The sequence below is a fragment of the Volvox carteri genome, assembly GCF_000143455.1.
Source record: "Volvox carteri f. nagariensis unplaced genomic scaffold VOLCAscaffold_118, whole genome shotgun sequence".
Lineage (NCBI taxonomy): Eukaryota > Viridiplantae > Chlorophyta > Chlorophyceae > Chlamydomonadales > Volvocaceae > Volvox > Volvox carteri.
The window spans coordinates 72,767-94,815 of record NW_003307661.1 but is presented as its reverse complement, the minus strand read 5'-3'; the positions used below and the strand labels follow the sequence as shown (position 1 = coordinate 94,815).

The 22,049-nt window shown below is 54.4% G+C and overlaps 2 protein-coding genes across 2 annotated transcripts in view; both read left to right on the top strand.

The window, feature by feature from the left end:
• Nucleotides 1-16,077, top strand: part of VOLCADRAFT_40167 (uncharacterized protein) — a gene marked incomplete at both ends in the record, with an annotated part of 16,943 nt that extends 866 nt beyond the window's left edge. Inside the window, 27 exons of the mRNA XM_002959013.1 lie at nt 113-252; nt 687-823; nt 1,054-1,067; nt 1,375-1,461; nt 2,044-2,253; nt 2,470-2,579; nt 2,998-3,070; nt 3,736-3,865; nt 4,525-4,678; nt 5,354-5,472; nt 6,147-6,279; nt 7,768-7,951; nt 8,077-8,141; nt 9,492-9,598; nt 9,840-9,954; nt 10,515-10,617; nt 10,927-11,101; nt 11,250-11,386; nt 11,702-11,813; nt 12,117-12,256; nt 12,941-13,065; nt 13,358-13,431; nt 14,194-14,279; nt 14,605-14,697; nt 15,113-15,271; nt 15,589-15,621; nt 15,961-16,077. Coding sequence (XP_002959059.1) covers nt 113-252; nt 687-823; nt 1,054-1,067; nt 1,375-1,461; nt 2,044-2,253; nt 2,470-2,579; nt 2,998-3,070; nt 3,736-3,865; nt 4,525-4,678; nt 5,354-5,472; nt 6,147-6,279; nt 7,768-7,951; nt 8,077-8,141; nt 9,492-9,598; nt 9,840-9,954; nt 10,515-10,617; nt 10,927-11,101; nt 11,250-11,386; nt 11,702-11,813; nt 12,117-12,256; nt 12,941-13,065; nt 13,358-13,431; nt 14,194-14,279; nt 14,605-14,697; nt 15,113-15,271; nt 15,589-15,621; nt 15,961-16,077 — 3,132 coding nt within the window. The remainder of the gene's footprint in view (nt 1-112; nt 253-686; nt 824-1,053; nt 1,068-1,374; nt 1,462-2,043; nt 2,254-2,469; nt 2,580-2,997; nt 3,071-3,735; nt 3,866-4,524; nt 4,679-5,353; nt 5,473-6,146; nt 6,280-7,767; nt 7,952-8,076; nt 8,142-9,491; nt 9,599-9,839; nt 9,955-10,514; nt 10,618-10,926; nt 11,102-11,249; nt 11,387-11,701; nt 11,814-12,116; nt 12,257-12,940; nt 13,066-13,357; nt 13,432-14,193; nt 14,280-14,604; nt 14,698-15,112; nt 15,272-15,588; nt 15,622-15,960) is intronic.
• Nucleotides 16,078-17,241: 1,164 nt separating this feature from the next.
• Nucleotides 17,242-22,049, top strand: part of VOLCADRAFT_100428 (uncharacterized protein) — a gene marked incomplete at both ends in the record, with an annotated part of 21,055 nt that continues 16,247 nt past the window's right edge. The window contains 4 exons of the mRNA XM_002959012.1: nt 17,242-17,357; nt 19,102-19,132; nt 21,152-21,547; nt 21,731-21,939. Of these exons, the coding sequence (XP_002959058.1) occupies nt 17,242-17,357; nt 19,102-19,132; nt 21,152-21,547; nt 21,731-21,939 (752 nt within the window). The remainder of the gene's footprint in view (nt 17,358-19,101; nt 19,133-21,151; nt 21,548-21,730; nt 21,940-22,049) is intronic.

The window sequence follows — 22,049 nt, the reverse complement described above, 5'->3', positions numbered from 1 at the left end:
TCAACATCTCCCCCCCCCTAACCCTCCCCCCTAAACACCCCACAAGGACAACCGTTTCCCCTTCCTTCCGTCCTCCCCCCCCCCGTCCTATCCCAACCACCCTGCCTTTCAGGACTCCGCTACTCTGTTTACCGTTATTCGTTGGCTGAGTCAGGCTGCTAAGGCCTTGCAGCTGACCATCGTGGCCTCCCTGCTACAGCCACCGCCCGAGGTGTTTGGACTGTTTGATGATGTCGTACTGCTCACGGAGGGGTGAGTGGGGGCGGGAAGGGTTTTAAGGCGGGGGGAAAGGTAACGGGGATGGAGGGGTACGGAGGGGCACGCTGGCGGGTTACTGTGCGTGTAAACGCGGGGGGGGAGGGTGCCACGGGTTTGGGGAGTTTGGGGGTGTAGGACGGGATACACACACATACAATTGTAGCGTTACGACACGAGTCTTGATGACGCGATATTTCATCGTGGTTATGCGTTGTCGTGGGAAAGGAGGGGGGAAGTTATATCGCTGTAGTGCACATACAGACATACACACACTCTCCCCGCCTTTGTGTTGTTCGACACCTGACTCGACAGTCCCAGACCTCGCACACCAGTACGGCACAGCAAGCGAATTCGTGCCGTATAGCATTGCATTTCCAGTAAAACGTAAAACGACTTTCTGAAGTACCTTTTCCCGTACATTCGTACAGTCGTGTGTTGTACCACGGCCCCGTCAAGGCTGTGGTGGAGCACTTTCGTTCCGTGGGTCTGGACTGTCCGGATCGTAAGGACGTTCCTTCATTCTTGTTGGAAATCACCACACCCACTGGGCAGAGGGAGTTCGCGGGTAAGGAGGGGGCTGCTGAGGGGGGGGGTCGGGGGGGGGGGGCTGGGGGGGGCTGATCGCGTTCAAAACCCAAAGCAGCTCCTTTCGCCCCCGGATGATGTCGTCCCTGCCTTCCTCCTTCAGCAGCAGCAGCTTCACTCGTTCGCGGTTCGTCTTTCCTCCCCCCTTCCTCCCCCACATACATACATACATACATACATACATACATACCTAATTAAGGCATATAGTAGTGGCTGATGTGTATGTTTATGTGTACGATTAATGATGGTTCGCAATACCCTTGTAGATACCAAAACCCCACACACCAGCCCCATTGAGGCTTCATCTTCATCACACACACACACACACGCACGTTCGCGTGCCGTATACATAGGGCCCGAATTGCGCGCCCGCTTCAACCTGCCCCCGCCGGGCGCCGAGGAGGGGCTGACGACGGCGAGCCGGGCAGCATCCGCAGCGCTGCCGCCTATGCCCACCGCCGCCAGCGGCGACGCCGCCGCCGCCGCCGCCGCCACCGCTGACGCAGCGGCGCTCGCGGCGGCTAACGCCAGCACCGCCAGCGGCGACACGTCGAACCGCGGCCGGTCGCTCAAGCTGCGGCCAAAGTGGGTCTCGTCTGTGTGGACTGTCGTACCGCCGTACAGGGTCGTGCCGTACCCGCCGTGCTTCCCGCCCCCGCAGCGCGGGAGGTGCGGGGGTGTGTGGTGACGGCGGCCGTGGCGTGTGTTGGGTCCATGGGAAATAATACCGAATGAGCCATGTTGTGGATTGGGACACGGTTGGCGGTTTTTGCGGGGTTGTTAGGGGAGTTGTTGGTGTGTTTGTTTTGTTAAGAGGAGCAGGGCCGAGTTTCGCGGGTGCGGTTTGGTGAATATTCCCCTCCCCTCTAACCCCCCCGCGCCCGCCTCCTCGAACCCGCAGGTCCATGCTGATCAGCGTGGAGGAAATGGAGCAGGCGTTTTGGACACGTAACCCGCACGGTACGTACGGCACTGTACGACACATGCTCCTTTCTGATGACGGAATTGGCGGGGGAGTACATCCCCGTTCAGTAACGGAACCCAATTTCCTTTCCGATTCTCTCCTTCCCCCCGTCTTCCCCTCCTTTTCCCCCTTCTCCCCCCCCCACATACATCATACGCACATGTAATACACACGCACGCACGTACGCACGCACTCTTTATGAAGGTGTCACGATGGCAACCGAGCTACGGGAGAAGCCGCTGCAGCCCTCCGGGCCGCCAGCCGCCCCGCTGGTGCCGCTAAGTAACCGCTTTGCGCTGCGGCCGTTGGAGGCCGTGGCGGCTGCGACGCGGCGTCAGATGATGCTGGTGTCTCGCGACAAGGTGCTGCTGAAGGGCCGGATCATGCAGGTCATCGTGCTGGGGCTGCTCACGGGTAGCTTGTTCTACAACCAGGTGGGTGATGGTGTGGTTTTATAGTTGGGTCTTAGTAACAATTTTTACGGTTTTTTCGTTTTTTTAGTTGGGGTTTGCGTGATGTTCATGGTATCTGTCCCACGGGGATTTTTATAAATAATTAAAATAGATTAATATATACATTGTTTCTAAAACCCTGTAAGAGAGTTCGTGTTTGTGTGTGTATGTATGTATGTTTGTCCTTACCGTGTTCCCCGCCTGCGGCAGGGTGTGTCGATGGTGGCGTCGCGCACCATCTTTGGCGCCTGCTTCATGAGCACACTGTTCATGAGCTTTGGCAGCTTCCCGCAACTGCCCGTGACCATGGAGCTGAAAAAGTAAGTGGTGGGAGGTGAGGGGGGGTAGGTTGTCCAGCCGGCATGAATGAACCCCTCCTCGCTGGCTTTTGTGGTACTGCTAGGGCAACTGCTGCTGCTGCTGCTGCTTACTGCCACTCCACTGCTACTGCTTATCGCTACTGGTACTGCTACTGCTTATTGCCACTCCACTGCTACTGCTTATTGCTACTGCTACTGCTACTGCTTATTGCCACTCCACTGCTACTGCTTATTGCTACTGCTACTGCTTATTGCCACTCCACTGCTACTGCTTATTGCTACTGCTACTGCTTATTGCCACTCCACTGCTACTGCTTATTGCCACTCCACTGCTACTGCTTATTGCTACTGCTACAGCTACTGCTTATTGCCACTCCACTGCTACTGCTTATTGCTACTGCTACTGCTGCTGCTCCAGAGTTTGGTTCAAGCACCGTTCCGCGGCTTTCTACCCGGCATACGCGCAGGGGCTAGCCATGGCCCTGTCACAGGTCCGTGCGTGTGCGTGTGTGTGTGTGTGTGTGTATGGGGGGAGATTATGGTGGTGGGGGAGTAGCGGGTGAGAGGGGGAGGGTCTGCGGTGTCTGTTGAATGCGTGCATGTAGGTAGGTAGGAAGGTTATCTACATACCTACCTACATACCTACCTACAAAGGTATGTTTCTAGGTATGTAGGCATGTATGTAGGTAGGTGGGTAGGTAGATATGTAGGTGGGCAAGTGGGCAGGTATGTAGGTATGTATGTTAGTGTTCGTTATGTCCATTGAGTTGCAGAATGGGTTGCAAGGTCGGCTTGGTCCCATTCGAGGGTTTGGGGCGGCCAGGAGTGCCATTTTCTTCCTCTTCTCTATTGATGCTACTGCTACTACTGCTACTGCTACTGCTGCTACTTCCGCCCCCTCGCCCTTCGAAACCCACCTATAACCCCATTGCCCCTTCCGCGTGTCACGACGTGGGGGATAAGACCTTTCGCGCCCCGGACGGCTGAAAGAAAAGCCGGCACAGGGACTGGCTGGCAGCCATCGGGTTGGCGTCCTGAAGCTCGCGTGTGCCGTACTCACTCAAACCCCGACCTCCGCCCCCCTCCGGCCCCCCCCCCCGTTCCTCCGTGCTCGTGTGTGTGTATGTATGTATGTGTACGTGTGTGTTTTGCCCAGCTGCCGTTATCCACCATCGAGTCCGTCATTTTCTCCCTCATCATGTACTTCATGGTCAACTTTTACAGGTACGACACGTTTCACAGCATGTATGTACGGCGTGTGTTTGTCGCACGTGTTCCCGGCGTGTGTGTTTTCGGAGCAGAACGAAGCCGACAACCCCCCTCCTTCCATGAGCACGGCATCCGATACAGAAAAGGGACACGCACATACATACATACACACGCACATACGCACCTACACACATACATACAAACGCACGTACACATGCGCACTGTCTGGGTTGTATCAACGCCCTTGTACGGCAAGACGGTACGTTAGAGAGTTCGTAACCTTGGCAAATGCCTCCCCGCTTCCCCCCCTTTCTCCTCGCTCGTGGTTCGTGTTTCCCCCCCCCCCTCTCCCCCCTTCCCCCCCCATCAGGCAGCCGGGGTACTTCTTCACCTTCATGGTCATTATGATGGTAACCTCCATGTCCATATCGTCGTTGTTCCGATACATGGGCAAGTGGTTGGCCGGGGGGGGGGCTGGAATGGCGGTGGGATTGTAGGGGGGAGTTAGGGAAGGGGAGCGTGGTGGGGGGTCGGTTGAAGGGCTGTCGTTGTGTTTTAAAACTTGGAGATTGACTCCTTGGCTCCTTCCATCACCTAATTATTCGTACAAATAAGGCCCACATACCCATACCCGCTTTCCCACCTCTCCCATTAAGGGTGCCCCCCCCCCAAAACCACGTCACTTCCCCATAATTTCTCCTCTACCCCGTTTTTTCCCGCCATTCTTGTCGTACAGCCTGCATATGTCGTAACATGGTGGTGGCCAACGCGGCGGTGGGTTTTGTGTTCGTGTTGCTCATCCTGACATCGGGTTTCGCGATAGTGCACAACTCCATTCCCCCCTGGGCCATTTGGGGCTATTGGATCAGCCCACATGCGTATGCGTTACGGTGAGTGAGTGAGTGAACGAGTGAGTGAGTGAGGGAGGGAGTGAGGGGAGGGGAGGGGAGGGGAGGGTTTTTAGGGTTTTTAGGGTTTTAGGGTTTTTAGGGTTTTTAGGGTTTTAGGGTTTTTAGGGTTTTTAGGATTGTGGTTTTTTATTTGTTACGTTTGGCCCGCAGGAGAAAGTATCGCATGATAGAGGGTGGGTTTATCATCTCTCTTCACTTACTTTCTATATGTCCACCCCGCTCTCATCACATCATATCACACACCACATCATATCATTCGGCTCGTTGAGTAGTTTTACAGGTATAGGGTCACGCACCCCCAACCATGTAACACACACACATATCATATCACACACCACATCATAACCCAGAATGTGACCACATTCTCCGAACACCCTCTCTCCCCCGTCGGGACTCGCACTTGCCGCACTATAATACCCTTTCCCCGTCCCTGCGGTCCCGTCGCTGCTGCTGGCACTTGTCGTACAACACCACAACCCCACACGTCCCCGCTGCCTTTCCTCCTCCACCACCACCACCACCAACAACAACAACCCATTGCTCTCGCCAGCTCTTTTCCCCCGCCCCCGCCCCCGTCTTAGCTTTTCCCCCCTCCCCCTCCCTTTGCCTGTATGTCTGTCTGTCCGTCCGGCTATCTGTCTGTCTGTATATCAGCTCCCTGGTCATCAACGAGATGGTGTCCCCCAAGTGGCAAAACGTACCCGCCCCCCCGGGCATGCAGCCTGGACTGAGCCTTGGGGATGCGGCGCTTCTGTCCTTCGACTTCTACTTGGGTGAGTTTCCTTGGGCTTGAATCGTGTGTGTGTTTTAGGCGGGTGTGTGTGTAAAGTAGATAATAAGGGTGGGGGTGGGGGTGGGGTGGGGTTGTGTTTCCTGCCGCGGGTGGATAAGACAATGTTCGGGTCGCGGTGGTGGCTGGGGGCTTTAGGGTTTTAGGGATTGTTGTGGCAGATATGGTGGCTTTTGTTTGTCTGTACGTGTGTCGTTATCCATCTGCCTGGGGGTTGTGTTGTGGGGGCCGGGGGGGCTTGCGTGTGTGTATGTGTTTTGTTATGGGGAGGGGGAAGAGAAAGGGAGCGGTGTATTGGTTGCAGTCGGGCTCCATTCGGGTCCTTCGTTCCTCTGAGTACTCGACCCACTACTCACTCTAGCTACCAACCTCCCTCAGACTCGGCATGGCGGCTAACACACACATACACATACATACACGTACATACACGTACATATACATACATATACACACCGACTTGTGCTGTGTGCTCCGGACCCTTGCGCTGTGTTTCGGCTTCGGCCCCCGGCTCTCGCGGCCCACAGTGTAATCTAAGTCATATAAACATATACGCACATACATACGCACATACACATACATACATACATACATACATACATACATACATACATACATACATTTCCTATCGGTATTCCCCCCGCTCCCTCCGGTGTCCAGAGCGGAAGTGGATTTGGATCGGGGTCGGCTTCCTGCTGGGTTCCTTCCTGCTGCTCACCTACACCTCCATCATCAGCTTGGCACACCAGCAACCGGAAGTACCCCAGGCGCAGGTACGTACCCGCGTATGTCTGTATATTTATGATTGTCTGTATGTTTGTACGTCTGCATGCTTGTTTAACTGTATGTCGATATGTCTTTACGTGTAATTTTCGTCGCATTAACAAAGGCGTTTTTTTGTCTCGGGAGGTGGTCCGGGGGGTGATTCTTATATGACCGGGGGGCCCTCAACCCCGGCCAAGGACAGGGCCCTATCCCTTTATCCGTGCATGTATGTACGACGTGTGTGTATGTACGACGCGTGTGGCACTCACTTGCTCGCAGCTACCTGATCCCGAGGAGATTCATAAGGCCCGTCGTCGAGCTGAGGAACGGCATGCCAAGTTGGTCAGCCAGCAGGTCAGGTGGCGGTGGTGGGGTGGTGGGGTGGTGGGGTGGGGTGGGAGGGGAGGGGGATGGAGGGGTAATGGGGAGGGGAGGTTTGGGTGTACGTTTGTGGGCTCCTTTGGCCGCTCCTTCCCCCTTTCCGTCTACGTCATCCCCAGGTCGCCGTCTTCACGGACGCCTTTCGGTCAGTTCTATACGTCTGGTGTACACTCTTGCCCTGGGGCAGCAGCTTCACTCGTTCACGTGGTTCGAATCTTTCCCCCCCTTCCCGTACTGCCCCTCTCAACCCGCACCCCAACCCCGTATCTCTTTCACCAACCTCCTCATCCCCCTCCTCCCACTCCTTATATCATTAACATCATTAACATCATTAACATCGTCATTGTCATCTGCACCCTCATCCTCCCCGCCATGATTCCCATCAGGGCGAGGGTGAGAAGGCCGCCGTCATTGAGGTGCGACCCCCCCAGCAGCCGCCTCAGCAGCCGCCCCAGCCGGGTTCAGTCCAGGGAGGGGCCCCCAAGGGAACCAAATCTCAACCCGGGGGGCCCGGCAAGGCGCCTGGAATGGTGGTCTCGCCGTCCGTGGCGGCGTTACAGGTGATTGTGTGTATGTATGTATGTGTAAGGGGCGGGAGCGGGGGATTAAGATTTGGGGATAATCTTTGGATCTCTCGTCATCTGTAGTCGTAGTCAAGATGTCTACCTGAAGAAAGGTCTTGTGTTTTTTTTGGAGATTGAAGTACGCCTCCCTCCCGGGGGGCCGGGGGGGGGGCGGGTGTGTGTGTGTGGCATCATCTGGGTCCACAAGACAAGTGCCTCTCAGTGGGTCTCTCCGGGTGTTACCCTCCACACACACACACACACCATCGATTGCATCATCATCACCATCACCATCATCGTGGATTACATGAGGTGGATGGACACTGGGTGGGTCTCGGGCACTCAGTCGAGCAGTATTAGGGGACTGGGGGGGCGGCCCCTGACACGCACCCCCCTCCCCCACCCCAGGTGGTCAGTCCTAAACGCCTGGTACACTCTTGCCCTGGGGCAGCAGCTTCACTCGTTCGTGGTTCGTCTTTCCTCCTCCCCCCCCCACACACAAGGAGCAGAGTGCTTCGGCGGTCGTTTCTATCGGGGTATGGGGTTAGGTGGCCCTGGCGCCAGTGTCCCAGTCCCCGGGATCGATATGTAACAGAAATATACACACATACATACATACATACATACATACATACATATGGGGGCGGGGAGGGGAGGGGGGAGGAAATGGGAGTAGGGGGGCAATCTTCCTCCCAAATAAGTGGAGATGTCTCTATTGTCCGGAGTTCTCCCCCTTCCCCCTCTCTCACGCGCACAGTTCTAATCCTCTTTGCTCCTTGCGTCCATTTGCACTTCCGCCCCCATCCCCTCATAACACACACACAAAAAAAACACGCAAACACGCAAACACACATACGCAAATTTCAAACACACGCGCGCAGGATTTCATCGACATTTCCTCCTCCCTGCCCTTCACCCCCATCACCCTCGTCTTCCAAGACCTTAAGTAAGTACGGCAGACAGCTGCATTACCTCCCCCCCGCCGCCGCCTCGTTCGTGGCTCGCCTTACCCCGCCTCTCTCTCCCCCTCCGCATAACATAAGTACCCTATGGTGTATGTATGTACATATGTACGTATGTGTGTATTTCAGTAGGTGGGAGTAATGCCAAGTAGCGAGGTGTCCCGCATCCCCATCTTTGTTCGCCGTGTTCGTACTCTTACTCTTACTCGAAAGAGGCGGAGCAGCGTGTCGAGGACATGCGTACATACAAACAGAATACATATCACTTGACTGCAACTCTACCTTCCTTTAACACTTTAGGGGCCCCGCCCTCCCTTCCTTCCTCCCTTTCCATTCCCCACACCTCGTCAATCGTCTGCGCTTTGTCGTACCCCTCCCCTCCCCTCCCCTCCCACACGCCCACACGCCCAACACCCATACGCAGGTACTGGGTCCCAAATCCCGCTTACTCTCGTTCGGCTGCGAAGGCGGCGGCGAAGGCGGCGGCGGAAACCCACCAGGTAGGTTTCGGGGTTTTAAGGTTTTAGGGTTTTATTATTGTGGGGTTGATTGGGTTGGGGTTGGGGTCAGGAATGTGGGGGCTAATAAATAAATGAAGGGGCTAGGTTCATCAGGGGGTTGGTTTCGGGGGGGGGGAAGCGAGGTCACCAAATGAGGGGGATTCGGGTTTTCTTTTCGTCGCTATCTGGGTCTGGTTCCGGAGCGGGAGATGGGGGGACGCGGTACGGCATATGTGTGTTTGTATGTGGGGGAGACTTGGGGATGTGGAAATGGTGAGGTGCTAGGGGAAGAGGGAGTTTTGGGTTTCGTGTGACGACCTCTTTCCCCCTCTTTTTTCGGTTACAAGTTACAAGTTCGGCGCACACACAAGTACGGGTGTGTCCGTAAAAAAGCCGGGGGAGGGGCCTTATGGACGTTGTATTGGTATTGATGCGGGTTTTGACGCGGGAGGCCACCATCATCCTCCCTCGTCCGCTTCAGGGCGAAGCACCTCAGCGCGACGTGCCTGGCCTCCCAAATTTCCGAGCCAATGCCAGGGGTGGTGCCTCAGTCAAATAGGTTTTTCGGGGGGTGGGGAGAAACTCAATAGATAATGCGGTGCATGGGGAAATGCGACGTGTCGTAACCTATCGTACTTGATCGTACTTTTACTCCCTCACCCCCGCAATCCACCCTACCTCACACCACGTCCCTTCTCTACCCTCCCCGCTCCACCGACCCCCCACATAGGCTGCCATTAACGCCCATGCCGCTGGTAAGACCGATTTGGAAATGGCGGTTAAAACTGGTGGCGGCGATGGCGGCGCTACTGCCGAGGGCGGCGGCGGCAGTAGCGCCGTATTGCCAGTAGCCGCCCGTGAGCGGCTGCAGCTGCTAAGCGGCATTACGGGATTCAACGAGCCGGGGGTATTGCTTGCGCTCATGGGCGGTTCCGGAGCAGGTACGTGCGTGTGTGTATGTACGTATGCATGTATGTACGTGTATGTATGTCCCCAAAAGCACCGTACATGGTGAAGTTTTTGCTATAATCAGTTTGCGTTAAGCCCCGAAATGCCGAGAGGAAATCAACACAGTGTCGCAACAGAGTGTGGTTCACGAAGGAGCTAAGTCTTTTAATGTTCCCTTTACAGTTAGCATGATTCGAACCAAAAACCGTCACCAACCGTCGCCAACCGACACAGGCAAAACGACCTTGATGGACGTCATTGCGGGCCGTAAGACCATTGGAGAGATCAGTGGTACGATAACGGTCAACGGTCACCGGGCGGATCCCCGGGCGTGGAGCCGCGTTATGGGGTGAGGCATGAGCCATTCGTACGACAAAAAGGGGGACGGGGGTGGAGTGAGGGGCTATGAGGGCCTGTGTATGTGCGTGTGTATGTGTGTGTGTTTTTTTTCATGAACTGAAAGCTGCGTATGTGTGAATAATATATATGTCCTCCACACCCCTCGCACCTTCCTTCACCTTATCCATCCACTGCAGCTTCCCCCCTCCCCCCTTTTTTTTCCTGAACCACGGGTCGGTGTCTTCGTCATCGCTTAGCACTCACTGGGCAGTTTCGGACTTTGAGGAAGCCGTCCGGCAGGCAGTTCATCCATCCGAACTTCTCTCTCACCATATGATGATTTCAAGCCCCGTTCAAGCCCCGACACATGTTCATGTCATATGTCATATGTCATATATTATATGCTGTCTCCCCGGCTTTAACCTCCACCTCTGTCCATCTGTCGCTTCACCTCACCGGGTCGGCCAACCGACGGCCCCCGCGATAAACTGAATCTGGATCTAATCCTCTTTTTCCCGCCCTCCGCCGCCTCTCCTCCCCCCCTTCCCCCCAAAACACACACACACACAGCTATGTGGAGCAGTTCGACATCCACTCCCCGGGGCAGACGGTGGTTGAGGCGCTGCAGTTCTCGGCCCGACTGAGACTGCCCAAGTCCTGCTCGAACTCCCAGGTGAGTCAGTGCAGTACACTGCAGTACACCCGTCTTTTGCTTCTACTGGTGGGGGTTGGACCAGGATGGTGGTGGGGGGGGGGGGGACGGGGGGAGTGTAGCCGGGGGGGTGGAGGGCAGCAAGAAACACAGCACGTGGAAGTTGTGATTTGCTGTAGTAAGAGGCGATCCCGTCCCCGCCCACGCCCTGTCCCCGCCCCCCCACACAGTTACAACCACAACCACCAGACAACTAACTAACTAATTAACCAACCACTGCCCACAGCAAGTAGACTCCCGTTCTTTCTCTCTCCCTGCCGTACAACACAGGTCAAGTCGTACGTGGAGGAGGTGCTGGAGATTGTTGACCTGCTCCCCCTCATGTCGTCCCTTGTGGGCTCCCCTGGAGTGAGCGGGTTGTCGGTGGAGGCGCGGAAGCGACTCACGATCGCGGTGGAGCTGGTGGCTAACCCGTCGTGCATCTTCTTGGACGAGCCAACCAGCGGTAAGCTGTTGGTGGTTGTACGGTTGGTTGGGACGGTTGGGCTGTTGGGGCTGTTGATTTTTGCGTCGCGTACTTTTGTGGTGTTTTTATGTACTCCCAACAGGTTAATTATCTTATTACAAGTGTACGACACGCGTGTGTGGTGCAGGTCTGGATGCTCGTGCTGCAGCCATCGTCATGCGCGCGGTGCGCAACATTGCTCGTAACGGTCGTACCGTTATGGTTACGATTCACCAACCGTCCATTGAGATTTTCGAGGCGTTCGACCAACTGCTGCTCATTCAGGTTGGGCACTTGCTCTTGCACTTGCTCATAGACATATACATATATACACATATACATATATACATGCGGCCCACAGTGTAATCTAAGTCATACATATATACGTTATATATAGATATACATATATACATATACGTACATACACACACACAGCATGCTGCAACTTCCTTGTTCCACACGTGCCGTACGACCAAATACGTGCTCGGGATTTCCATACCCCCCGTACACCACAACCCCCCAAAAGACCCCCCCGAATAATCCCCATCCCTTCTCGCGCCCCACCTCAACCACCTTAACCACCTTAACCACCCCAACCAGCGCGGCGGCCTGACGACCTATTTCGGCCCCCTGGGCCTCCACTCCGCCGACCTCATCTCGTACTTTATGGCCGTACCGGGGACACCAGCGTTACCCTCGGGATTCAACCCAGGTGCGTAGATTAATTAATGACGTCGGTATGTATGTATGTACGTACTACTACCGTACTTTTATATTGTTGTTTTACCACAGTTGACACGTTGGAAGAGCTGCTGCGGCTGCGGCTGCGGCATATACTGTTTTTAAGCGTTCATTCAAACACGGTTCTTGGTTCTACTGTTGCTACTGTTGCTGTTACTGTCAGTGTGTACATTGATAATATTGTCCGCCTCCTGCTTATTGTCCCCCCCCAACCCAACCCCCCACCCAACCCCCCACCCAACCCCCCAACCCCACCCCCCACCCCCCGGTGCAGCCACGTGGATGCTGGAGGTGACGGGGGGCTCCATGGCGACTGTCTTAAACCGCGTGGACGTGAATTGGCCGGAGCTGTACGACAAGTCTGAGCTGGCGGCCAAAGTACGACGACCCGAGAGGGCTGGGAGGGGGTTTGTGGTGGTGATGGTGGAGGAGGAGGAGGAGGGGTCGGGGGTGGAGTGTATGTGTTTGTGTTTGTGCTCGTGTGTGTTTGGTTGATGTCTAAAGTAGGACATGGAGGTGGGGTGTCATCACGATCCGGTGTTCCAGCTCAGCATTGGGGTGTCTCGTGTAAAAGGCAAAGACGAAAATGCAAAAGGCAAAGAAAGGTCGGCATGTATGTCTGTAGGTCTGTCTTCTGGATCCATCTTTCCCGCCAAAATCCCCTGTTGACTCCTGACTCCTGTGGGCCCAACCGCCCAACCACCCAACCACCCAACCGCCCAACCGCGCTTTCCCCCCACCCCAATAACCCCCCAACAGAACAATGCCCGGGCTCAGGACCTCGTGGACGCCGGGCTCAAGTCTTCCTCGGCTCTGGAGGTATGTCTGTATGTGTCTGCTTTTATGTCCGTATGTCCATAGCCGAGTGTGCATTTGCCACGTAGAGTACGGCACTGCTACTGCCTATTATATTGGCAAACGCCAAATCTGCGTGTACATAAAGGCACCTGGTAGATAAAAACCCTAAGTTCACCATGTTAGTTACAGTTCACCATGATCGGAAGAATACAACACAGAACCTGAAAAACCTTAAAACCCGATGAGAACCCTAAAACCCTAAAACCCTAAAACCCATCTTTATCCATATCATACATGCAGGTGGGCAGCCGTTACGCAATGCCGTTCGGTGTCCAGGTGCGGGTGCTGCTCCAGAAGTTCAATTTGGCGTACTGGCGAGCACCGGGCTACAACTTCATGCGGGTGGGCATGACGCTGGCGACCAGGTACGGCCGTTTGTGTGGTGTCTGTGTGTGAGTGTGTATGTGCGTCTGTTTTATGTTTTAGATTTATTAAAAGGAATATTTTTCTTCTCGTAGTAGGTAAGTTTGTGGTGTTTGTGTATACATTTGTCAGCTTCGCCCCGCGCTGCATATCTCCCTCAAAAGGCCCTTATGGTTCCGACCCCACCCCCCACCCCTTCCTCCCCGTCCCCCTTCCCCCTTCCCCACGCTCACACATATCACTCCCACAAAAATACACACATACATACACACATACATACACACATACATACAGTTTCATCTACGCGGCGGTGTACTGGGGTGAGGGACGCGTGCCGGACCCCGCCGGGATCGCCAACGTACAGAACGGTACGTAAGCAGTTGGGTTCGTTAGAGTTGGTTGGGTTCGTTGGGTCGGATCTGGGTTGGCTGGTTTGGGTTGGGTTCAGACACCGGCAAACGGGGGGTATTTCTGGTTTCGGGAACGGGTCTATTTCTGTCTTCCAGTATAGTGTCTGTTTTACAAGGCCGCGGAATGAAAATGCGTTTTTTGCAATAGTTTGACATTCGTGTACGGCGGATGATCCTATTTCTGCAAGCCGGCCGGCTTCGGGAACTCTTATTTCTGTTTTTGGGAGTTTCTTCGGTGTACGACCCGAACCTCCCGAAGCGTTTGTCGATGTCTGGTTGGGTTGTCGCGCTTTCGTTTTTCTCGTTGGGGCCCCTTTCTTCTCTGTCTGTCTCCCGCCCTAAAATGCTGATCTACTGTTGGTACTTGTTGACTGTTGATGATGATGATGATGATGATGATGATGATGATGATGATGATGATGATGATGATGATGATGATGATGATGGAAGTGCATTTAGTTCATCCCCTAAAGTTTACTTAAAAAGTACTTGCTTTACTTGGTTGATTTTGCGAATGCGCAATATGTTTACACAGGTTGACCACCACGTGGATTTGGATTTGGATTTGGGTCTGGATTTGGGTCTGGATTTGGGTTTGCCTGCCTTCCTGTCATCCCTTAACCCCCCACGCACCCCTCTCCCCTCCCCTCCCCCCTCATGGCCTAACGGTACGGCACATGCGTACGGCACCTGTGTGTGTATATACATGTGTCCGCGCAGTTATGGGCATCATGTTTTCATCGTCCAACTTTTTGGGCATGGTCAACTTGATGAGTGTACTGCCGGTGGTGGGGTACGAGCGAGTGGTGAGTACGGCAGGGTACGGCAGGGTAGGGTAAGGGGGACGGGGGACGTTCGTTCCCTGGTCAGTCGGAAAGTCGTGGACTTCCGACATCAGTTGGTTGTTGGGAACCATATTTCATTTCCTGATGTGTTATATTACCTCTATAACAATGAAACCCCGTATTCACTTCAACTGCGGTAAGCGGGTGAGGGGGGGGAAAAGGTTGGGGCATGGTATGGAATGTGAGGGCATGGTGGTGTGGGAAGAGGGAACGTGTTTTTTGTTTAGTTGATTTTTCCAATCATGGCCGTGTTGTGCCTGTCTTGCTTGTGTGTACGGCCTTTCAGGTGTTTTACCGGGAGCGCGGCGCCTCCATGTACGACCCCTTCGCGTACGGCGCCGCCATCGCCCTCGTGGAGATGCCGTACCTTCTCATCCAGGTATGCAGTACGGCATGTTGATATTGTATGTAATTAATATACCGTACATATGGCGCACGTATGTGGACACGCGTGCCCGTGTCTGTCTGTCTGTCTGTCTGCCTGCCTGCATGTATGTATGTATGTATGTATGTATATGTGTGTGTGTGCATGCGTACGTGTTTACTTCCTGCCTAAATGACGATTCCTTTCTTGCGCCTTCTTAAGGCGCTTGTGTGTATGTATGTATGTTTCTCTGCCTGTTATATGTAACTATATGTACATGTGTTCACTGTCCCTAAACAGCCCCATCCTGCAATTTCAACATTCACACTTCGTGCTGTTTACTTTATCGTTATCACCCAAATTTGTCAGATGCCCTCCTCCACGTCGCTTTTCCCTCTTCTCCTCATCCTCATCGCTATGACCCAACCAGGCGTTGACCTTCGTCCCCATCATCTACTTCATGATCGGCTTCGATACCGCGCCGGAGCAGTTTTTCTATTACATAATTGTCTTTTTCGAGACGATTGCCTTTTACACGATCTTTGGCCAGACGCTGGTGTACATCACGCCCGCACAAGCCATCGCGCAGGTGCTGCTTGTGTCTGATTTGGGTGCTTCTGGGGGATTGGGGGGGAGGGGGGGGAAGTGGTGGGGGGGCCCCCGGGGCTTGGGGCGGGGTTGCGGGTGTTATGGGGCCCCCGCCTGGGGGCAGGTAGTAGGGAACTGTTTTAGGGTTGTTGTGACGGCTCGTGGTGCTTCATTTGTGTATTTGCTAAGGCTGCCTTCCCTCCTCCTCCCCCTCCCCCTCCCCCCTCCTTCCCTCCTCCTTCCCTTCTCGCCCCTCTCCCACACCCTCCCCCCTTCCCCCCCCCTCCCCTCCCCTCTCCGCTCACCGTGGGAGAACAGGTGGTGGGTGGGGGCTTCAACTTCCTGTTTAACGTGAGTGGAGGGGTGTCCAGGTGCCGAGGATGGAGGGGGAGGAGGGGGACAGGGGGAAAGGCGAATCACGAACGAGTGAAGCTGCTGCCAAGGAAAAGAGGAGAGGGGGACTACTTGTCGTCCAACCGTGCGGTACAAATAGAATATGCCATAACCTGCCCATGGGAGAGATGTGTGTACATGCCGTACATGTCGTCCCCTGCACTATCACATCAACGCCGTTTTGTACGACTGTATCCGTACATTGTCAACCCCGATAACACACGCCAGGGATTCAAATTCCGAGTACTCTTGCCTTTACTGCCGTACATACATACATACATACATGCATACATACAGGTGTTCAACGGTTTCATCATCACGTACCCCGACATGCCCAGCGGTTGGCGCTGGATGAACCGTGCCGTACCACCCACGTGGATTCTGTACGGCCTGGGGATCAGCCAGCTGGGCAACAACGACGGCGAGCTCATTTACGGAGGTACGGCAGCCGTACGGGTTCGTGGATGCGTGGTACGGGATGCACTGCACGTGTGGGATTTAAAGGAGGGGGTGGGGGTTAGTGCCGCCCGGGGGGGGGAGAGGACCGAAGGGGGCTTAATGGGGCGGGAGGAGGGCGGGAGGATGAAGGTACGAACGACGATACACAACATAATCAGTCAAACCAGAATTGTGTGGGGGGGGAGAATGGGGGGAGGTTTTCATGAATTGTGAAGTGAGTGAATGGATGAAGGTCCTCCTCTTTGTCAGTTAGTTAGTTAAGCTCCTGCAGGTAATTGCTTGCTTGAAAATACGTTTGTATCACACCACAAGATTTTTCGCATATTCCGCTAGACCCCCAGATGCCAAGATTGTCCGCTCCTCCTCCGCCGCCTCCTCCTCATACCACAACCCGATTGTCATCTCTCCCTCCCCATCTCTCTCCCCCTCTCCCCGCCGCGCACTCCCCCTCTCCCTTCCCCTCTCCCTTCCCCTCCCCCTCTCCCCCCTCCCCCCCTCTCACTCCCCCTCCCCCCCTCTCACTCGCCCTCTCACTCCCCCTCCCCCCCCCTCTCACTGCCCCTCTTCACTCCCCCTCTCCCCCCCCCTCCCCCCCTCTCACTCCCCCTCTCCCCCCCCCCCCTCTCAGGCAAGAGCACTCCGGTTAAGCAGTTCATGATGGAGCGCTTCGGCTACCGGTACGACATGCGTTGGTGGGTCGTACTTATCCTGCTGGCGTACATTCTCGTTCTGCGGGTGGGCTCCATTTTGGCTCTCAAGTACTGGAACTTCCTGCGTCGGTAAAATACTTTATTTGTACAACACTGAACTCATACAGTACGGAATAAGACGAGTGGGAGGACTGCAGTACAGGAGCAGGCGTCCTGGAATCCTTGTCGTAAATCAGTACAGGTGCTATACATGGATGTACGGAGCAGTGCAGGGCGGATGTACGGCAGGGCGTGCTCATTATCGGTGTACGGCGAAGGGTCTTATGGGGTATTGGGGTTCCTTGATGTGAAACTGTTCTGGTAGTGGCGGTGAAGTTATGGTGGTCGCTGTAAAGGGAGTGGTGGTGGTGCGGTTGCTGCGAATAACCCCACCACTGTGATGATGTTGTTGTTGTTGATGGTAATGATTATGATGGTGGTGGCGATGGTGGTGGTGATGCTGGTGGTGATGCTGGTGGTGATGGTGGTGGTGATGGTGATGGTGGTGGTGGTGGTGTTGATGTTAATGATGGTGACTTTGTTAATGTGGGCAAATGCTGGTGGAGACATGCTGCTTTTGCTGTTCGTAACTTCGCGCACATACCACCACGGACATATAAACATACGGTGATGCGTTATCTGCGGCGTCAAAACCAGCCACGGACTCCACTAACTAACTCAACCCCTTTGTACCTTTCGTAAATGGAAATTTGTCTTCATGCTGTTGTCGTGTCGCAGCGGCGGTGAGGGTGCATGTACAGGTTTATGATGGGGTGCAGGCCTGTATGCGGGGAAGACACACACATGTATGATGCACAAACACACAAACACACACGCATATACTTGTGTGCGCACATCTGCTTGCCTGACGTGTTATCTCATCTGACAGTTATTTGTCTGTCTGCCTGTCTATCTGTCTGTCCAGTCTCTCTTTTGGGTTTTAAAGTATGCCTTGGGCTGTAGGTGTGCGCGTATTTGTACATCGCGCCTGTGCTTTCTGTCGGCTTTCTGTTTTTTTGCGAAGAAAAACTTTAATAGAAACATTTATCACTTAAACAGATGCTAGCTATGTATTGTTGGCAAAGGCTCCTATGTTGAGCTCATATGTCAGCAAAGCAAATATAGCTTTCAAGCAGCAAGCTCTGCTGGCTCGACGTAATCTCCCGCCGCGATGTGGCAAGGTCTTGGGCGGTTGGGTGTTTCATGGGGGGGGGGGGGCCCGCCGGGACGTGTGTAAACGGCACCCACATATGTATGTGTGTGTGAAAATACCCATGATTGGCAGCGGAACAAGTCCCGATGGAAGGGAGCTGTGGAAAAAACAAGAAGAAGAAGAAGAAGAAGAAGAAGGAGATGATGATGATGATGATGATGATGATAATGATAATGATGAATAAGAAAGAGGAGGGGGAGAGAGAGGAGAAGCTGTTCGTCGCTTCGTTTCAGCTTCGCGTTTAGTTTGCGGATTAAAACATCCGAAAGCGGCTCTGCGAGTAAAATAACCTTTTGCTGCCCCTTCCTGCTCCGGGCCCATCCGAAGAGGGGGAGGCGAATGGCGACGACACAATGCAGCTCACATACGCACAGCTCCGTACGTATGTGCTGTCAATGGAATGCACACGACGTCAGGGAAACGCGGCGCACATGCACGGCATAGCTGATAACGCGTTTGTACGGCGGATTTGTAGGGGGGAGACGGGCATAAGTTGAAGCGTGCATGTGGAATTAGTGAGAGGGATAAATGTGGGTTAAGGGATTAATGGGTGGGAATTGGTCTACCAAGACTGCTGCGTTCTTTCGACCAACGGGGATTTTGCGTTTCTGTGTGTGTTTTGGGTGTAAACTGCTTGTTGACACCGCTGCAGGCTTGATGCCTTGGGAAATCGAATTCTTGCTGGACCTGCTGTTAGGAGCCGATTGAAAGTAACTTGTCCGCTTCTCCTTGTTCTTTCTTTTACCACGCAGTGATCCAAATGGCATTTATCAGGTCCCTCGATGCTGAGCAGGATGCTGAGCAGCACTTTGGATAAAGGAAATGTTTTTGAAGTCGCTCAGGTGCAATGGGCAGTCGCAATTTCCAACAGGAGACTTGTGATATTTTTCAAGAGTTGACAAAAGGAGGGCAGGCTAATTACGCATCATGTTTTGCTCAAAAGCTAGGATGGATAACTGTTAGGAGAGGCTTCCAAGGTTTATTTTCTCATTCGGCAAAACATCTGAAAACTCTGCTTCGTAGGCGCTGACATCCCGCTCTTCGCAAACTCACAACGTCCTACAAAACCGGCAACAGGAGCGGTAAAATTGGGAAAGTAAGGGCGGAGGTGAGCCAAGTAGACGTCAGCATCGCGCTTCTGAAATTGCGGGAGTCGGTGCGCTGATAGTCACTGAAAAAAGGGGAAAGGGCCCTTGGAAAGTTATCTGTAAATCAAGGAGGTTTATAGAAGAAAGGGACAGGGTTACGAACTGTTAATGGGGAAATGAAGTACGGACGCCAGCAGGATACGCCCGCAGTACAAAAAAAGCGTTGCGGTAGGAGAAGATGACTTGGAGGATGCGTGGCAGCCCAGAATTTAACAAAGCAAGAAGTGCATGGTTGTTGAGTGTCGAGGTAGCGTGAACGGGGTCCAGAGCAGTGTGCGCACTGTGGGCACGCCGCGGGTACGCCTTCCATGAAACATCCCCTCTGGGAGCGGGCCCTGTTGTGTTTCCTGGAATCAGTGCTTTATCACAGAAACATACAAAAAAAGCTGCGGGGTAACGGGAGGTCAACATGAAAGCAGTTAAGTATGAAAGCTGCGGAGAAGGATGGGACAAAAACTACTTGCGAACCACATGGCACCACGCGGGATTCACTACATTCGATTGATGCTGCTTGAAGGATATCCCCTTGCACCAGCAAGTCCGCAAAGTCCGCACTGCGCTGCACTTCAGCTGGGGGATTCCAGTTTCCAGACTTTTCGCCCTTTGCTATGCAAGAGATTCATGTGCTTATTCTATAGAGTTTGTAATGCCTCGATTGCTTGCGTAAACAGAGCGGCCTAAATCAATATGTTAGTAACATATTCAGTACTTCTCCTTTCACCCCAATAACTATTGTTCGGTCGTTACTCGTTATAGCTTGTAAGGCGCTTGAAGCAATAAACTTCACACCTGGATTTTTGCTTGATGCGATATAACTACCGCCTGGTCGACCTGCTTAATATAAGGGACTTTGCTCATTAGATGCTCTTTAGGGGCGTTCACTATGTTTCTGTATCAATATCAACGTTTGTCTGGAATCTGAGGCGGAGCTAGCCGCGCTCATGAGTCAACCAGGCTGCTCGGCGTCGCGCTGGGCCCCTCTATATTTTACGGTTGTCCTGAGCGTATTCTGCGTGTCGTTGTCCACGTCTGAAATGCCTGATTTCGATGGAACGTCACGGGCTGCTGACCTGGTTACGGCTTGTCAGTGCCACACGCTCAATACAACTTCTGGACGCGGGGCCTATTCCGCGACATGTATTATGGAAAGATGTTCCATGCAGTTATGGAATGAGTCGACAAGGCTACCGCTTGCTAGTCTTCGGGAATGGCTCCCCCAAAGCGTGTTACCATCCAAGGACTCGCTGTTATTCTTATCGGACGTAACTTTAACTGTTCCGTCGTGCTCTCCGGTCTGGGCTCTACAAGGCGAGGCTTGCACCTTTCGCCTTTCCGCTGCATGGCCCAACGCCGGCCTTCAGGTATGCGGACTACTTCAACCTATGCGCACAACATAAGTTATTTAAATCATAAAAAGATATGCACCTGGTTTTTCCCCTTCCCAACCCCACTGCCGCACTACCACATCACCGACGCGCGCTCTTCTCCCCCCCCCCAAACAAATGCCAACTCCTCCTCCGCCTCCACATTCCACTCCTCCCACTCCACTGGCATCCCCCCATACCCAACTCCCTCCCCCCCCGCGGCCCCTACTCCCCCGCATTCTTTCAGCCTCCCTCGACTACCCGCCGACCAGCACATTCCTGCGTCGTCCCTACTTGCTCGTCCTTACTGCAACCCCTACGGCCTCAATCGGCTGTACTTCCCCTAACCCCAACCCCACTCCCACCACCCCAACATCAGCCTCCCTAGGCTCCATCTGCTTTGCACTTCCCCTCTGACCTGACCTGACCTGATCTGATCTGACGTGGCATGACGTGACACGACCTGCGGATCCGGCCCCACCCCCTCTCTTCCCCCCCGCTTCACCCGTTCGTGGTTCGTCTTTCCCCCCCGCCCACGCTTTCCCTCCCTCCCGGGTATTCCCCGGTACCACCCCCCTTTTACATCCCGTCCCGTATCCAATCCTCAACACACAGACTGGACGCGGGTTCGTCTTCTTCCCAGCGCTGGTCAGCGGCCAGGGCGCCAGTGCGCAGCGGCTCAATGTCACCTGCCCACTGGAAGACTGGGCCGCGCTGGAGGCAGCAGCAGCAGCAGCAGCAGCTCCGAAACCAGCGCCGCTGCTACTGCTGCCCTGCGGCACCGCCACCGTCACCACTGGCGAGCAGCTCCTGGACGCGCTGACTCGCCTTCAAGAGACCCACCAGCGGCTGCTCATCACACTGGCCGCCAACATCACCCTACCGCCCACCACTGGGGCATCATCGTCTTCCGCAGCAGCATCCCGGGCCGGTGAAGGAGCTGTAGCTGGCGCCGGCGGCAGTAGCGGCAGCAGTAGTGGCAGTAGCGTCGTCCTCGTCGGCAATGACACGGTTCTGCCCCAGCCACTTGTGCTTATCTACAGAAACGTCACCATCACAGGGCTCGGTTGCTGTCCTGGCAGTAGCAACAGCAGCGGCGGCGGTGGCGGCGGGGGCGGCGGCAGTAGCAGCAACAACATTCTACAGCAGAAGCCGACGGAGCTAAATCTGTCGGGGCGCCTCAATGCGTTTCAGCTGATGGTCTCGGAGCCGTCCACCGCCGAGAATGCTGGCGGTGCCAACAGCAGTAGCGGTGGCAGTAGCAGTAGCAGTAGCGGTAGTAATCAGGGTCGTGTGGTGATGGTTTTTTCGGACTTGTCCATTGTCAACATCCCGGCCGGTCCTCGGTCTACCTGGCCCACCGGGCTGCTGGGTAACGGCATGTGGCACGTGGGGATGGACAGGTGGGTGGATCCTGGTTTGAGGATTGTGGTTCGGTTCCTGGATTTTAAAATCCTAGATTTTGGGTACTGGCTTCTGCTGCCTGGAAGAAGCGATTTGGGGATGTCCTGCG